Here is a 16,303-nt window from a genome sequence, read left to right as displayed (position 1 = left end):
CAGATTGGCATTCATTTTTTTCTGTGCCTCCACATGTAATAATCCACTTCCTCTTGCTTCCACTGTGTTGGTTGGTTGGTTTATGGGGTTTAACGTCCCAAAGCAACTAAGGCTATGAGAGACGCCGTAGTGGAGGGCTCCGGAAATTTCGACCACCTGGGGTTCTTTAACGTGCACTGACATCGCACAGTACACGGGCCTCGAATTTCTCCTCCAAAGAAATTCAGCCGCCGCGGCCGGGATCGAACCCGCGTCTCTCGGCTGCTGACCCGAAAGACGCGGATTCGATCCCGGCCGCGGCTGTTGAATTTCTTTGGAGGAGAAATTCTAGAGGCCCGTGTACTGTGCGATGTCAGTGCACGTTAAAGAACCCCAGGTGGTCGAAATTTCCGGAGCCCTCCACTACGGCGTCTCTCATAGCCTTAGTCGCTTTGGGACGTTAAACCCCATAAACCAACCAACCAACACAGTGGAAGCAAGAGGAAGTGGATTATTACATGTGGAGGCACAGAAAAAAATGAATGCCAGTCTGTTCATACAATGACTTTGCGTGTACAGACTCCACTGAAAGAGTTATCTAACAGAGTGGTCATATTTATATTATCATTTCTATGATATTGTATGGAAAGGTGTGTATGAAGTTCAAATTGCTCGAATGTTCAAATGAAGTGAGCTCGATGTGCTTAGAAGAGGTTCAAGTGATGGAATCACAGTTAAGCCTGCTGGGAGCCTGTGGGGAGCCTGGATGCCAGGCTGATTGTGGGTGTTTGCAGCGATGTGGATGTCGACGACAAGCCAACCAACCTCAACAACTCGGGCAGCTCCTCCAACTCCAGCCTGTCCACCAGGTGAGCCTGTTACTCCATCCTTGTTGACTGATAGTAATGTGTTCAGCATTACAGTGGTGCCGGTATTTCAAACAAGGCTGCATGATTTGTGACTTTCAGCAGTTATTATCATTGGAAGACAGGCTGATAATCGCAAAAGTTTCGCCTGGCCCCTCGCTTTTATGTTTTAGCTGTGTGCATGTTTTCTTTGCGTGTTATTGGGGATCACACGCCACAGTTGGCTATAAGTGGTTAATCATTAATAATGCCTGTATTAGCCAGTATTTTCAGAGGGAAGGAAAAATTTCTTTTCTGATATGTTTTAGGTGGTAAATTAACACATTCCTTAAGTACATAGCTATGGAGCAGTTTAAAGGGCTGCTGGACTGAAGGGGAATACTAAGTCAGGCTAGGCTGATAAGGTAGGCTTATCTGATAGCAAATATGTCATTTTTACCAAAAACAATGCTTTTAAAAGCCAGAAAATTGTGTAAAAGAAGGTACACGTGGCGCCGCTACTGGAGGATTCTTGCAACTCTTTTGCTCAAATTGCAGTTATGTACAGGGTCGTCCAAAAGTTCCCAGGCCACAGGGTCTGCTTTAGAGCGCTATAGTTGGGCAGCTACGACACCCCTGGAGCCAAAAATCTCTGTAGAGGATAGTAGAAGTACTATTCTCACCTCTGAGAACCTTTATGTCTTTGATGCTATCGTAAGTGGCAGTATACGCCGCTTGAAAGCAGACCCTGTGGCCTGGGAACTTTTGACGGACCCTGTACCTTTCTATGTGGAAGTGCTTTGGAGAATGACTTGCAGGCGGTGCGATTTAGTCCAGACTTGGATGTCAGCAGTTGTGTCGAAACAAAATAAGGACCTGTGTCTAAGGCCCGATTGTGCTAAGCAACAGCTAACTACAAAAATTGAGTCAGTATTGCTGTTTCTGTGCTGATCACCTTGACGGTGCGGCAGTGCATCACAGAATTTCAGTTGAGTTCCATCATTCATCATTCTAAGTACTTGAATTGCACAGAAACACTTTTCAAAGTGAACCACTAGATCTCCTGTCATAATGTGATTATGAATGGGTTACACAACCAGCTATGGAAGCTGTTGATTGCAGACAGCAGACAAAAAAGCTGCAGACTCCGTTGAGTTAAATTGTACATGGGAGCATTTTGATAAAAATGTGCCAGTGTGCATGAACGGAGGGTGACCTATGAGTTGTGCGACCTGCCAGCAGGAGCCTGGAGAGCCCGAGCCAGTCATGGGAAGCCGTGCATCGAAGTGGTGAGGCACCGGCGTTGGGTCCGCTGGATGACTCCGACCTGGAGTGGGACCTGGAGCCGCCGGACTGGCAGGCTGCCTTGGGCCGCGAGACCCTGCGACAGCTCAAGCCCAAGGAGAAGAAGCGGCAGGATGTGCTCAACGAGCTCTTCTACACGGAGCGGTCGCACGTGCGCACACTCAAGGTGCTTGAGCGCATCTTCCGGCGGCCCCTGCAGCAGCAGGAGCTGCTGGCCCCGGAGCTGCTGCAGCGCCTCTTCCCCAACCTGGACGAGCTGCTGCGCATCCACCAGGGCTTCAGCAACCTCATGAAGCGGCGACGCGCCCAGGAGCCCCTCATCGGGGACATCGGGCCCATGATGCTCACCATGGTGAGCTAAGCTGCAGACCTGTTGCGGCGATATTTTCGTATCTGGTCGTGAAAAGTTAGCATTTTCTCTCCTTTAGCCCCTTAATGCAAGTCCGAGCATGAGTGAAGAAGCGGTTGGTTGTTTACATTGCTAGCTGTAAATGCGAAAGCTCCCAGGCAAAGCTTGTTTGCTGTTGCATTGTCGTCATCAAAAAGTGTCTGTGCAGCCAAGTGTGACCGGTAGGGGAGGGGTGGGAGCATGTGAGGAACAGAACGGGGCATGTGAGGAGCAAAGATTCCCACGTGGTCGAAATTATTTAATACTGATCATTACTGTGTCATGGGTATAACAAGCTGTAGTAGAGAGCTTATGACACACACACTTAGCAGCAACTGCCAGTGTTGCACTTCTGTTGGTGTGTTCATCATTATCAATGCGCCATGGAAGAGACTACAGTAATTTACCCTGCCTTGTCGCAATTTTGAAGAATTCCAAAACAGATATTCCTTGCCACATTCCAGCTACAGCTGATGTAGGCACTGGTGTTTTTTTGCATAGTTGCTGGCATCTGCATCAGCGGTTTGTTCTTTTTGAAGGAATGAATTTTTTATCAAAGGTGTTTAGTAAACTAGCAAGCAGCAAGCAAGCAGTTCTCTCGGGATATCCTCAGGACACAATTTTTCTTTTCCAATGTGATGCAGAAAGCCCTTTTTAAGTAGGAAACCACTCAAGATTCCACATCTTCGATTTTCTGCCTCAGACATGCTGGGAGGTGCACATTCTTGCAACAGGGTGATTTAAATTGTGGAATTAAAGCAGAATGCTTACAGCTTAAGCCTTTGACGCATTTTGGTATTGAAATTCATGCAGTTAATATCCACCTCAGCTCAACGTCTTGTCTGTGAGGAAAAGCTAAACTGCAGTCTGAAATTTTTTTTCTCATGGTGAATGTTTTTTTCTTGTCTGATGATTGAATATTGCCCCAGATTGGAGGAATATTGCCCCAGACTAGGCAACTTTTGTACTAGCTTAGCTAATTGGGATGTTTAGCAGATTATTTGGCAAGGGCAGACCAACTGAAAATTTAGAGTGGGTGCACAGTTTCTTACACCCAAAGAGATTTCCTCAATATGGAGCAGTTTCTGACAGGGGCAAGGTATTATAGAGCCACAATACTCGAAATACACAGGAGGAACAAGGCTTGCATCGTACAGGCTGGTGATGCAATCATTTATGTTGCTTTCCGCAGTTGGACGGTGAGTCCGGTGAGCGGCTGCAGCAGGCGGTGGCCACCTTCTGCCAGCACCAGTCGTTGGCCCTGGAAGCTCTGAAAGCCAGGCAGAAGAAGGACCAGAAGCTGGCACAGTTTCTGGCTGTGAGTGTTGTTTCACCTCCATTTGCTGCTCGTGGGGCCTTCCTCTTCCTGTGATAAATGAATGCATGTGGTGTGATGAGCTGCAGCCAGTGTAAAAAGTGAGCCAGGGTGCCACAATTACTGCAGCCCAAGGTGCGCTCTGGTGGTAAGTGAACAGTCGTGTTGTCCACACTGTGCCCTGTCCCGTATTTTTTGCACTGTATTAATGATGGCTTGAAACCTACTAGCTTAAGCTCTGTTCTTATGTACTGAAGTGAGACTTCACATTGGCACAAACATGAGCAGACAATGATAATGCCCCTTATCAAAGGGGTGAAGGTGAAGTCACCTATGAAGAGAATGCCTGGTGGTACAGATTTCAGTGAATAGCAACGAAGGTTTACCCACTTCATGGTTGTGGGGTCAGGAACAGTGCAGCCAGTTTCTGACTTTGCAAAGAAGTCTGGTGCGGGGTAAAAGCTCTTAGTGACAGATTTACTTCTGCCATGCACCGTCGTCTGGTGGGCTTTCAACAATGATCTCTTAAACAATTTCTTGAGGGGAGGCTGGACTGTTTGCTCACTGCGTTGCTTCAAGATAGTCTCTCTTTCCCACCACTTTCAGTTTCACTGGAGTCATCAGATGATCCTCCTGCATTTTCCAATAGAGGAACATAAGAGTGCTGCTCACCAAAATTGACCTTTTTGACACTGAACTTGCTTGGGTTGATGCCATAAAATAAGAATGTGTCAAACATTGCCATGCATGGCCACACCACTGAAGTTCAGTGGCTGAACTTGGACCTGTGTCTGGGCTTATTAAGGAAGGGAAAAAGAAAATCTACATTTTGGAGAAACCTTTAAAGCGTAGTGCCCATTTCCAGCGGGATAAACAGGGAGGAGGAGTTTGTAGATTTGAGCGGGTGCTAAAGAACAATGTAGGGGCTTCCTAGGCATATGAGGGATCGGTTCTTCTCTGGTGTTCGATGAGGCCCAACTTACGGTACACCATCTCAAGGTGAACAGCAGTGCAAAGATTACAAAACAGACGCAGGCAAGATTACAGACGGGAGACTGGTGCCCCCGAGCACCCATTTTCAGGTACTCTTTGGTTCATTTCGAGACCTTACATTATAGTTTTGATTGAGGACTGCAAGTAAAATGTCATGGCTTTAGTTTTATCACTGCGAGGCTGACTTATTAATGTCTAGTCTCTGATGCTTATGTACAGCTGACACCAGAAGTGTGAGATGGATCCTTTAACTTGAAATTTCTGAGCACAGAAGGTGTGCAAATCAGTTTCATATTGATCTTCTTGGTGCACAGGATGCAGAGCTGCACCCGCTGTGCCGACGGCTGCAGCTGAAGGACTTGGTGGCCGCAGGCTTCCAGCGGCTCACCAAGTACCCGCTGCTCATTGAGAACGTGGCCAAGCACAGTGCCCTGGGCTCGGCCGAGCATGCCCAGCTGCAGCGTGCCCTGCAATGCTCCAAGCGCATCCTGGCGCACGTCAACCAGGCAGTGCGTGAGGCTGAGAATGCCCACCGCCTGGGCGAGCTGCAGCGACGCCTCGACAAGAGCTCCCTCGACAAGGTCCGGTCTCTCTTGGCACTTGTACGCGCTGTTAACGGTGCACCTTGTGTGGAAACGCCCCCATGCATCTGTGCAGCTGAGCTCACTTTTTTTTTTTCTCGATTTTCTTTAACAGAACCGATTTCTTTCTTTTTTTCTAAACAAGTGGAGCCTCATGCATCCTGCCAGGAACAGTTGCTGGCATGGGGCGCATACTATCTGCCGCTTGTCCAGAACTGCTCTAGGCCCCCGCATTCATTTTCTCTGCATATAGGTTTGCCCCCTTAGACGTTTTTCTGAAGAAAGGATGACTAATACGCAACGATGTTTGAGGTGCTGGTAACCTAACCCTCTAACCACAACACACTACTGAAAGAAATAGCACAGGCTGACATTGCGTGCAGTCAACCCATTGAAGGACATGCGCAGGAGCGCGGTTGTGCTGCGAGTACTGGAGCTGGGGTGCTTTGCATGTCAGGCATCGGCATTTAATCAGCATTGCTCTGCAGCATCGCCTCGCGGCTCCGAGGGGCCGTCGCTTTACTTGTTAGCAGCAAAATCGGGATCTGGCATTCCCGCATAGCACCCGAGAACTTTGAATTAATTAGGCTGGTGCTGGTGCAGGCCACTGCTTTGAATTAGCTGGTCAGATTTTGCATTAGAAATTAGGGGACTGCAGAAAATCTTTGAATTGTCTGGGATTTCGAATTATCCGAGTTCAAATTACTGTATGTTCCGCCAGTGTTAACGAGCTGAGCTTGTCTGTCAGATTGCGATGAGTCCGGTGGACAGAATGCATAGTAACGGTTTATTCAGATTTTAAAGCACTGGGAGTGACAAAATGGCACATGTAGTAAAGTGTTGGCTAGAAAAAAAAGCAAGAAGTTTTGAACTTTGTTTCATGATTAAATTCTCTACAAAGAAAACAAATAAACCGAAACAAACCCCAGAAAGGATGATTGTTGTTAATGGTCATAATACACCTTCCTACCACCAAGTAAAGTTTTTGGTCAAGAAGCTTAAAAGCAGTACGGAATCAGGTTAAGATGGTCACCGTAGTGTGGAGTGACGCAGCAGGGCCTGCGACAGTGCTGAACAATCCACTCCCGTCAGCGCTTTTGTCAAGGGCCCACAACAGCTTGGCGCTCTGCCAAGTTCGCTGGATGCACCACCCTCCCTTCCTCAAAAGATAAAAGACACCAAGATGTCATCAGTGCATTGCCCAGCATTTTGGCATGCCGCCAAGGTCTGTGGACCCGCTCAAAAACTGAGGAACGCTCAGGTAAACAGTGCCCTAGGTTAGCTTCCCTAGGTAAAGCTAACGGTAGGAAAAAAAAAAAAAGTAAATTCTCATTGACAAAAGTGGGGGGTGGGTTCATTACGCGAGTATATACGGTAATGGGCCGCCGAGCTGTCCGCTCTTACCAGTAGTGTGGTGGTGTGCTGCAGGTGGAGAACCACCCGCTGAGCCCGGTGTACCGGCAGCTGGACCTGAGGCGGCACCGGCTGGTGCACGAGGGCCCCCTGACCATGCGGCTGCCCCGCCAGAAGCCCCTGGACGTGCAGCTGGTGCTGCTGGAGGACCTGCTGCTGGTGCTGCAGCGCCAGGACGAGCGCCTGGCCCTGCGCTTCCACTCGGTCAGCCTGCCCACGGCCACGGCCGAGGACCGCATGCTGCAGTGCCCCGTCATGCGGCTGCGGCACCTGCACGCACGGGACGTGGCCACCGACCCCCGCGCTTTCTTCCTGCTGGACACCATGCCCGAGCAGCGGGCCATGTGGGAGTTCGCCGCTGCCTCGGCCTCTGAGAAGCGCAGCTGGCTGGAGCACATTGGGGCCGCCACCCGCGCACACGCACCACCTGACGACGAGGGCAAGCACGTGCCTGACACGCCGCCCGTAGATGAGGCGCCTGCAACTACAATCGAGTGAGCCTTCTTTTCTTTTTTTTCGCAGTGGATGCTGTTGAATCGGAATCTTCTAGAGTCTGTTGGCAAATGTTTGAAGACTCCTAAAACTCTTTAGTGGTGTCCTCTTAGAAACAAGCTTAGGCACGGGTGGCTGGTGTTATTTCCATTGAGGTGGCCCTCAGTTTTCAACACAAGACAGGTATTAATGGATGTTAGTTTAGTAGATTTTGGACAGTTTTGGTGAGCTACTGGCACGAATTGATCGTTTCGAAAGTGGCAGTTTTCGTGTTGCCCTTTGTCAAGAGCACGAAGTTGCAGGCTTGCGACTTTCGAGTCACACAGTCCAATGTGGTTTGCAATGCTGGTAGCATGGCGAGCTAAACATTGTTTTTGAAGCCAGTACTGCCACAAACCACTCAAGAATTGAGCGTGCAGAAGCTGGAGATGAGTAGCAGGGGATCATGCAATTCCTACTTAAGAGAAGTCACATGTAAGTTAATACATCACTTGAACCCCCCAAAATGTGCTATGGCATGCTCTCTTACACGCATAAAAAACTGCCCTGTTACTTGAAGCAAAACGTTAAGTTGTTGGCTGTGTCACTACTGCTGTTTTTTCTTTTCATTTGTTTTTTTTAATGCCAACCAAAACCTGTACCTTTATACATGTGTTCTGATTTTGTCATGATGGTTGTGATGGCTGTCATGAAGGCTGGCTATGGCTGTTAGCACATTGGTGGCTGTTAGCACATTGGTAGCTTTTGTAAGCATCCATTGTTGCTGTGTGGTGATTCAGATATTTTGCTTTAGTTTCATGGCATTTTATGTGCAGCAGTTAGCTGCAACAGCTGTGCTTTAAGTGATTCTAGCCGTAGACGTTAATTCTGCACTGTGCTATTCAAGGCTGGCTGTCTTGCATTCTCTGCGATATGCACTTGACGGCTGTAGCACTGCCGCATTAGAAACTATCTGTGTAGTACGGTTTTTTGGGAGTGGACAGAGAAACACGGGGCCCGCTTTCCTTCTCATTTTTTGCACAGTCCGTCAAGAATAAAGCACAACTTGCAACTGCTATACCAGCATGGCAGGGCTTTTAGTAACACTGTCATACCAACACTGCCCACTCTGTGTTGCTTGTTCTCTCGTCCGTGTTTGTTGCGTGTTTTGTGCTCATGCATCACATGCAAAGTCAAGCTATGCATAGTTTGCACCATCCTGCCCTTGGATCTGTGTCACGTTCACGTTGAGAATGGCATGCGCTTGACTGTTTGCAGCAGTGGTGCGGCAGACCATGAGGACGAAGAAGAGGAAGTGCCCACTGACAAGGAGGAAGGGGGGGGCAGCAGCAGAGAGGAGGAGACGCCCCCCGCCTCAGCTGCAGCTGCGCAGCCAGACAAGGAGGAGACCTCCGAGAAGGAGGAGGCTGACAAGGAGGAGGGGGTGCTAGCAGGTGCCCCAGTGGCGACCCCGTCGGTGGCTCAGGGGGGCCTGTCCCTCGTCGACTTCCAGGAGGTGGTGGTGGTGCCCAGCGCCCCCTGCGAGACAGCCACCCCTGTGCTCACTCCCATCGGTGGGTCCCTGTTTTTCAGTGTGGGTTGCCATTTTGTGGTTGGTGTTGGAACAGGGGTTCAAAAACTGGGTTTTACGGAGTGTTTTCTGGGTTCCCTTAGCACCTAAACCCATGCATGCATTAATCCCATGTCTTCTTCACTTACTTTGTGCTACTAATCATGTAATTTTTTTCCAGAAATCTGTTTCACTATGCAGCCAGTTATTACTAATTGGAATTGGGCATTTTTTGAGGTGCTGTGTGCCTACTTTTCTGCATGCATGTCAGGCAGGAAGGGATGAAAACTGAGGCATTGCGGGTTTCGAATCAGCACCTTCTGTAGCTGAGCTAGTCGGTGAATAACTGATATCAGCTGAACACGTGTTCAGGCTCACAGAAACACAGTGGCACAACGCAGTGCTGAACTGGCATGACTGCTTTGCATTGTGCAGTTCTGTTTCTGTGTGTACATCCATTTGTTCAGCTGATCCCACTACTAAAGCATCATGGTCAGGGGGTAGTTGTGACTATTCTTTTGTCACTGCTGCTGATTGGCCGTGCTATCTGCTTGTGTTGTGTGTGGCTCACAGTGGTCACTTTTGCAACTGGTTTCAGAGCGGCTTCGTCGTCAAGATCAGCAGGTGCTGTCGGCACTGGCTGAGAAGCAGTCATTGCTTGCCGAGATTCTGCGCATTCCCAGTGAAGATTATGCCCACCTGGCCGAGGCAAGTTGCCTAGTTTGTTTGTTCTTGTTTGATTGCTTGTTGTTAGGACTTCACAGGGACACATTGAATAGGGACTGAGTGATGATATTCCTTGATTGGTTCAGGTTGGCCATGATAGGAATGCTTCCCTTACTGGTAAACCTGTGCAGGGAAGCCTTATTTATGTGGGCACGGGAGCGGAACAAAGCAAAGAGTGTGACCTTGTTCAAGTAGGTCATGGCAGAACAATTCTGTGTCCTTCAGAACGCAGTCTAGAGGTTGCTTTTTTGTGCAGTTGTGAGATTGCAGTTGTGTGATGAGATGATTGTCTAGTTATCTTGAATATTGTTGGGTTATTTGAGGTTTTCTTTACAGAGAATTCTAGAGCGCATCCCTGTTGATTTTGAAAAGGATTTTCAGCCTCTGCTGTCTGCATTAACTTTCTATAGTGTTTTCCTCATTCTGTTCTCTAATACAGCTGTCGTGCAAGCACTTTCAAGCCGATGAGGATCTAACTCAATGCAGATCTGGCATTTTGATGCAGCCAGTCACGATTGAGTCTGATTGTGCTGAACCCTAAGCCAGTTCCTAAAGAGCGACTGAGCATTTCGATCCCAGTCAAGCGTTGCTACCCTCATGCTCACAAAACGTTCAAAAGCAGACTGAAAATGAACATTTCTGAAGGACACTTTATAAACATGACAAAAGTTTAAAATAGCATTTTATTTTATCAACGAGGCTTGATTTCTAAAACCCCCTTTTTGAAGCCTTGGTTGAAAAAAAAAAAAAAGTGCTCATATTACGCTAGTAAATACAGTAGTATATTGTGCATTGCGACCTTTGCCGAGTTTTGTTTTTAGGACATGTTTGTGAAAACTCCACGTAATATGCACACCCTCTTTTAGAAGCCTTAATTTAAAGAAAAAAGTGCTCACATTACGCAAGTAAATATAGTATTTCATTTCTCTTCTCTTGTAGTGCGTTAAGGAAAAATCCTTTCAGGACGTAAGCATTTTTACAACACTCTACTGCTTAGCTGAAAGGTGCTTCAAAACTTACAGAAATGGAACAAGGTCACCAATTCACAATAAGAAAAAAAGATAGCTAACTTTGCAGCTCTGGCTGCATTTTAGACTTGATAAATTCTCTTCAAATCGAAGCATGGTTAGCCATTATTAGATGACAGTAAGAAATCTTAAAAGGACAGAGTTTTGATGTGGAACTGCTGCTAATTGTCCACCGTTAGCTGTTGTTATATACAAGCATGTGTGAGCTGTTGTTGGATACTCATCTTCAGTGTGCATTGAGATAGGGGCTGTGTGATGGACGAGTATCGATGTATTTCGTGCTGCAAGGGTGTGGCTGTCAGATTGTGCCGTACGCTGAGCTGGACTGAGGTGCACCTGTATCTTGTCCCGCAGATATCAGAGGAGATGAATTCCGAGAAGGGCCTGATGGAGCTTCTGCTACAGGTCACTTACCATGGTAAGAGAGCCCTTACAGTGTCTCTTCTGTTTGTCACTTTGGCTAGGTCACGTAAGAGAGGTTTTACAGCCTGAGTTACAAATCTTGAAGTCTAATGGCCCACGCTTTTGTAAAGTATGTGAGATAGGCGCCTCCAAGAGCTGGTCACATGTGGCATTTACATCTGAGGCCCGCTTTATTTAATGTTGCCGATTATTAACTACAGCTGATTTTATGTTCGTGCTTTGCTGCGGTTTACTTCCTGCTGGAAAAAATTGAAGTAAACAAAGGACATTTTTGTTCATCTTTCCTGCACTGTTTTGCATTGGGGTGTAGTGGATCGTGAGGGTAGATCAGTACTTTAAAGAAAAAGCGTTAGGGTTTTAACGTAGTTAAACCGGGTAGACATGCGAAAGCATGTGTTTAGCTTGATTGGCTCATGGTTTTGCTTTGCTGGGTCGTCGGGACGTCTGGCGATGGTATTAGTTTGATAGTAGTATTAGCTGATGAAGACGGCGATGTGCAGTGCACAGCACAAGAGTGAGTTGCAGTTCAACACAGGGCATGATCGGCTGCGGCAATGGCATAGTGCTCTCCTGCTGTGGCCTTCTGTTCTGCACCACCTTCTGTTCTAAAGCCCGAACTTATAGGAAGGAAAGATGCGCAGCAAGCTCGAGCAAAAGTTCTAATTCGTTCGTTTGTGCACATTGCAGTTTCGTACATGACCACATGGTTTTTTATTCGGAATGTCTGATTCGCTGTAGCTCACCGTTGGTCGCGTCATTCATTGCTCAACAACAAAAGCTAACATAGCAAGCTACTACCGTTTAAACGCGTGTAAGGGCCGCACTTTTTTTTCCAGATTCGGGAGCCAATTTTCGGGGTGCGGCCCATAGACGCGATTTAGAAAAAAAAAATTTTTTTTTTAAGCAAAAACACAGCAATCAGGGAATGAACGGCATTTATTCTACGTTCAGTCGACACTCGCGGAGTATTTCGACTCTGAGCTGGCGTTGTGCTCTGGTGCACGCTCATCCCAAAGAAGCCGCGCAGCATGTCCGCTGTCAACGCATAGCCGTTGTTCCGCATTTCCATCACTAGCAGAGCAGTTCGGGAAACTCACACGGCTCGCCTCGGAAAGCGCGTTTTTTGCAGCTTGTGTTTCTCAATGCACCCTTTCGATTGCACGGTCATCGGACGCACTTCTCGGCCACGTCTAGTTCCCTGTCCGCCGCACGCTTGCCGCGTTCGAGAGCTAACTCCCAGCCGTGTAGCTGATAAGGTGCTTGCCCATCGTGCTAAAACTGCATTACTCGGCGGCAGCACGTGAAAGCCACAACTACAGCAAACGCGCTAATCCGCCATAAAAGGCTGGAGCTGGCGATACTGATGCCGATTATATAGCGGGAAGTCGTGGGGGAGAAAAAAATTGACGATGATGATGATGGCTGCGGCCTCGGGCGCCGTCCATGGACGGTTTTTGGAAGCTCTTGTGCGCGTGCTTGGCCTCCGTGATCGAGCGCACCGTTGTTCGCAGTCGGAGCCTATCGTGGAGGCCACGGCGCGTGCATTTAGAAGGCTATTCCCGCCTGGGTCATGGAAAGTTCGGGTGCGGCCCTTACACAGATTTATTTTTTTTTAAACATTTCCTACGGGAAAACGGGGTGCGGCCCAAACACGGGTGCGGCCCTTACACGCGTTTATACGGTAAAGCCTTCAAGACCAGTAGATGCAAGCAACAGCCAGGTGCTTCTCCTGAGTTCATGCAGCTGGTTGCCACCACTAGCACAGCATGAGGTCCCCTTCCTTCTCTCAGCCCCTTCTGTTCTCTCCCCCGTTACCGGCCTTGCATCACACACCAATTTTACCTTCTTCACATCTCCTCCAAAGAGACAGTGCAGCCTCGTGGGAGTGTTGCTTGGTTTATCGTGTGCCCAGGCCACTTAGGCGGGGCGGCACGTTGTTTTAATTATCGTTAGTGCTACCTGTTTGCATCCAAATTTAAAGGGACACTGAGGAGAAATTGAAGTTGGCTTGTATCGACAGAATACCAGCTCCTGATTACAAAAACGCTACTCATACTGACAACAAAGCTGTTGTAGCGTAGAAAAGAGCAAGAACCAAAATACAGGTATCGCCGCCACAGGCCAAACTCACAAGTACAAGCTTTATGACGTCATAGGACAAAACAGTGTTGCTAGAACCAATGGTTCTAGACACACTAGGACACGAGAAGCCACGAATCACTGAGGCGCAGCCAATGCATGTGTAAATCTCCTTGACGTCGCCAGATGACGCCACGTACCTGGCAGCTACGCGCGCGCCTGCAGCATCGGGACCAATCAGCGCCTGCTCACCGGCGGTAGGCGGGCTCCCGGTATTCCGCTAACGGTAACAAGGTACACGGTATGCTAAAGGTGTCTATTTGCGAGAACTTTGTTGACGACTTCGAGAACAGGATCTATCGTAACGCTGGCAAAACGCCGGTGCAAACAAACGAAGCGACGGTAGCGACGGCCGCAATAGCCGATAGATGCCTTCAACGTGCGGCCGGCGGTAGCTTTCTTTTCGGCTGCTGCTAGGCCGCACTGCTGGCCTCCAGAAATCACGGAGACTGTGTTACGTCATGTGCACGTCATGTTTCACATCACTTAGTCCTGTGTCGTCATAAGAGAATCCAAAGTTTGAATCAGAACGGCGGGAAAAACTTTTCAACTTCGAATCCAAATTTCTTAGAAATAAATGCATCTTTCACTGCCGGCCAAGTGGATGAACCAAGGCGTACAGCCGAAATATCCAGAAAATACGAATTAACGAAGTTTGAATATATTAGCTTTCTGCCTCAACGTATGTTTTGTACTGTCACCAACAGTTATACATTTTCTATTGAAGAATGTACTTGTTTTGTTATGCATTGCCTTGTATATTGTGTTCATTGCTCTGCCTTGTCTGCCAAGATTAGCACTGGATGTATCAATTTATTTTATTTTATTTATTTATAAATACTGTGGTCTTGAACAACAAGACCATCGCAGGTGGGTACATAATTTGTGTGACACCAAAGGACAAAAAAAAAAAAGAAAATACAGCAGACAAGGCTGTCCCTTGCTGTTCACAGTAGACCTGCGAAGTAAATCGTAACAAAGCACTTGGCTGTTTGTAACATCCATTAAGCATTAGAGACAGCCAAATTTTCTCTTCAGTGGTGTGTGTGTGTGTGCAGTGGTGATCTCAGTGACACATTTCTGTGGTGCAGCCAACCAGTTGCCGGTGCTGATTAATGAGGCGCTTAACGTGACGGAGGAAGATGCTGTGGCTGCCGCCTCAAGCCCTGAAGGTGCGTTCTGCGGCAGACGAGCACACCTTCCAGCCTTAGGACACACTGTTATGGCAAAGTGTGTGATTAGCTGATCATATGCCAGCTGGGAGTGATGAATATAGAAGCAGTTCGAATGCATTCGTCTGGTGTTGTTTAAAATATTCACACTTCTTTTTTTATACGAATTCAAGGGCCTAGAGGCAATTCTAGGGTGTGGACAGGAAAATGAAATGGAGAAACATTGACACTTGAAGAAAAATAAATGCTTAATGTGTCGGAGGAACAAGGCTCCCCATGTGTGAGCCGAAACGTCAAGCATTTATTTTTCTTCAGTGTTTGGTCTTTCTCGTTTTCATCCTCATTTGTATGTGCCTAAGCACAGGTGGGCTATGACCAGCCGGACATATTAAAAGGCATTGGACTTGATTAAACCACTTTGAGTCCTTCAGTGTGATATGAAAACTTGGTATTTCGGCATTTTTGCACATTATGGCATTTAAGCCGTCGTCTCGCAGAAAATTTCCGGCTTCCTGAACGAAATTCTCCGATTGGTTAATTCCCCTATGGCGTCATCAGGGTCAAGTGACCTCAGTTGACCAATCAGCACTGCAAAATTTTAAATTCCCCTCGAAATTCCCTGATTGGTTGAGAGAGGTCAAGTGACCCTGTGATGTCATCGCAATCCTGCCCACTCTGCCAGTGCAGTGGCACAACCGTTGCACCACTGTGCCAGTAGGGGTACGAGGACTCTCCGCAGTCTATGAATGCAATCGAGAGGATTGTGGTGTAATCAAAACTGCGTGACCACCAGTGGACAAATCGCAGGGCAATGGCAAAGTTGATAATGTGTGGACCCCCAAAATTCTTGAGGACCCTCAAAATTCTGGAAGTAGGGTCACCCCCCATAAAATGGATTAAGGTGGATTAGTAGGTGGGGTTAGTGTAATCTCGTGTGATAAACCAATGGAAGCTATTGGAACATTCTAGAAGGCGATGGCTCATGCATGCCATGTAAGGGCAATGGAAGTTCTGGCGGGAAAATCGCAAGAACAACATTAGACACACATTGTAGAGTCCACAGCTGGCAACATAAATGCTGTCACATATTCTTTGTGGTTAAGAAGGTCCCCAAGTTTTTTGTCTTTATTGTTTGAATTTCTCGGTGCTGACCCGTGTCACATAGTCCTGTGCAATTCTATAGACCTCAAAGGTCACTAGTGATGTAGACGTTTTCACTCTTAATCTTACTGGCTCAAGCACCATTATTTATCAGCCCATTGTTGATTTTGGAAATTTCTGTCTCAATTTCCTGATTTCTTTCGTGTGTTCAGCATTGTCGCATCCTACTGTGCTGTTGTGCATTGCATCTTCCCTTTGCCCTTAGTCCTGTTGTCGCTCATGCTTCATACCATAAGGTGTGCTAATACTCTATGAAGAAGTGTATTGAAGTACGTCTTTGTGCGCATTTGCAGGGGGTGCCCGCCGCCCAGGAGTGTGTCCTCAACGTCTACTGTCATCCGTACAGCCGCTGCTGCGTTACCTCAGCCTACTCGCCGTGAGTACTTGTCTTAGCCGAGCTACTCAATCAGAAGGGAGTCTGGGGTGCATTTGAAGCAGATTAAAATCTTATCAGTGTTCGAGCTTTGAATTTGGAGTCTTATAATAGCCAGTTGTGTAACTCCATTTGAGTTTAGCACCTCTAGCATTTTAATTTCTGAATAACTCACACTTTGAGTAGTTGAACATGTCAGCATGGCATCTGAGGGTCATACTGTCCGGAATACAAGTATGGGAGCTTGAAGTATGCACTGCCCTGTTAATAATGTATATAGTTATAGCCTCGATGGTACAAACTGCAGTGTGCAACAAAATCCTCTATCTAACAAAATATTGTAATTTTATTACTCTTTGTCCATATAATGTTATAGCGAAGCTTGAATGTTACTGCAGATTTTAGCAACTTCATTGTATCA

The 16,303-nt window shown here is 47.4% G+C and overlaps 1 protein-coding gene across 8 annotated transcripts in view; it reads left to right on the top strand.

Moving 5' to 3' along the window:
• Nucleotides 1-16,303, top strand: part of LOC149340313 (rho guanine nucleotide exchange factor 11-like) — a 107,283-nt gene that overhangs the window by 86,730 nt on the left and 4,250 nt on the right. For 6 of the 8 annotated variants that reach the window (XM_089549058.1, XM_089549056.1, XM_089549059.1 and 3 more), the window contains 10 exons: nt 774-848; nt 2,064-2,481; nt 3,710-3,835; nt 5,140-5,406; nt 6,835-7,313; nt 8,569-8,864; nt 9,459-9,568; nt 10,969-11,032; nt 14,268-14,348; nt 15,803-15,885. In XM_089549058.1, coding sequence (XP_089405184.1) covers nt 774-848; nt 2,064-2,481; nt 3,710-3,835; nt 5,140-5,406; nt 6,835-7,313; nt 8,569-8,864; nt 9,459-9,568; nt 10,969-11,032; nt 14,268-14,348; nt 15,803-15,885 — 1,999 coding nt within the window. The remainder of the gene's footprint in view (nt 1-773; nt 849-2,063; nt 2,482-3,709; nt 3,836-5,139; nt 5,407-6,834; nt 7,314-8,568; nt 8,865-9,458; nt 9,569-10,968; nt 11,033-14,267; nt 14,349-15,802; nt 15,886-16,303) is intronic. The other 2 variants (XM_089549054.1, XM_089549055.1) reach the window with 2 other exon arrangements.

Source organism: Amblyomma mixtum, chromosome 6 (assembly GCF_055824585.1).
Source record: "Amblyomma mixtum isolate Tamu chromosome 6, ASM5582458v1, whole genome shotgun sequence".
NCBI lineage: Eukaryota > Metazoa > Arthropoda > Arachnida > Ixodida > Ixodidae > Amblyomma > Amblyomma mixtum.
Note: the sequence above shows the minus strand (reverse complement) of the source record. Positions and strands in the feature narration are given on the sequence as shown.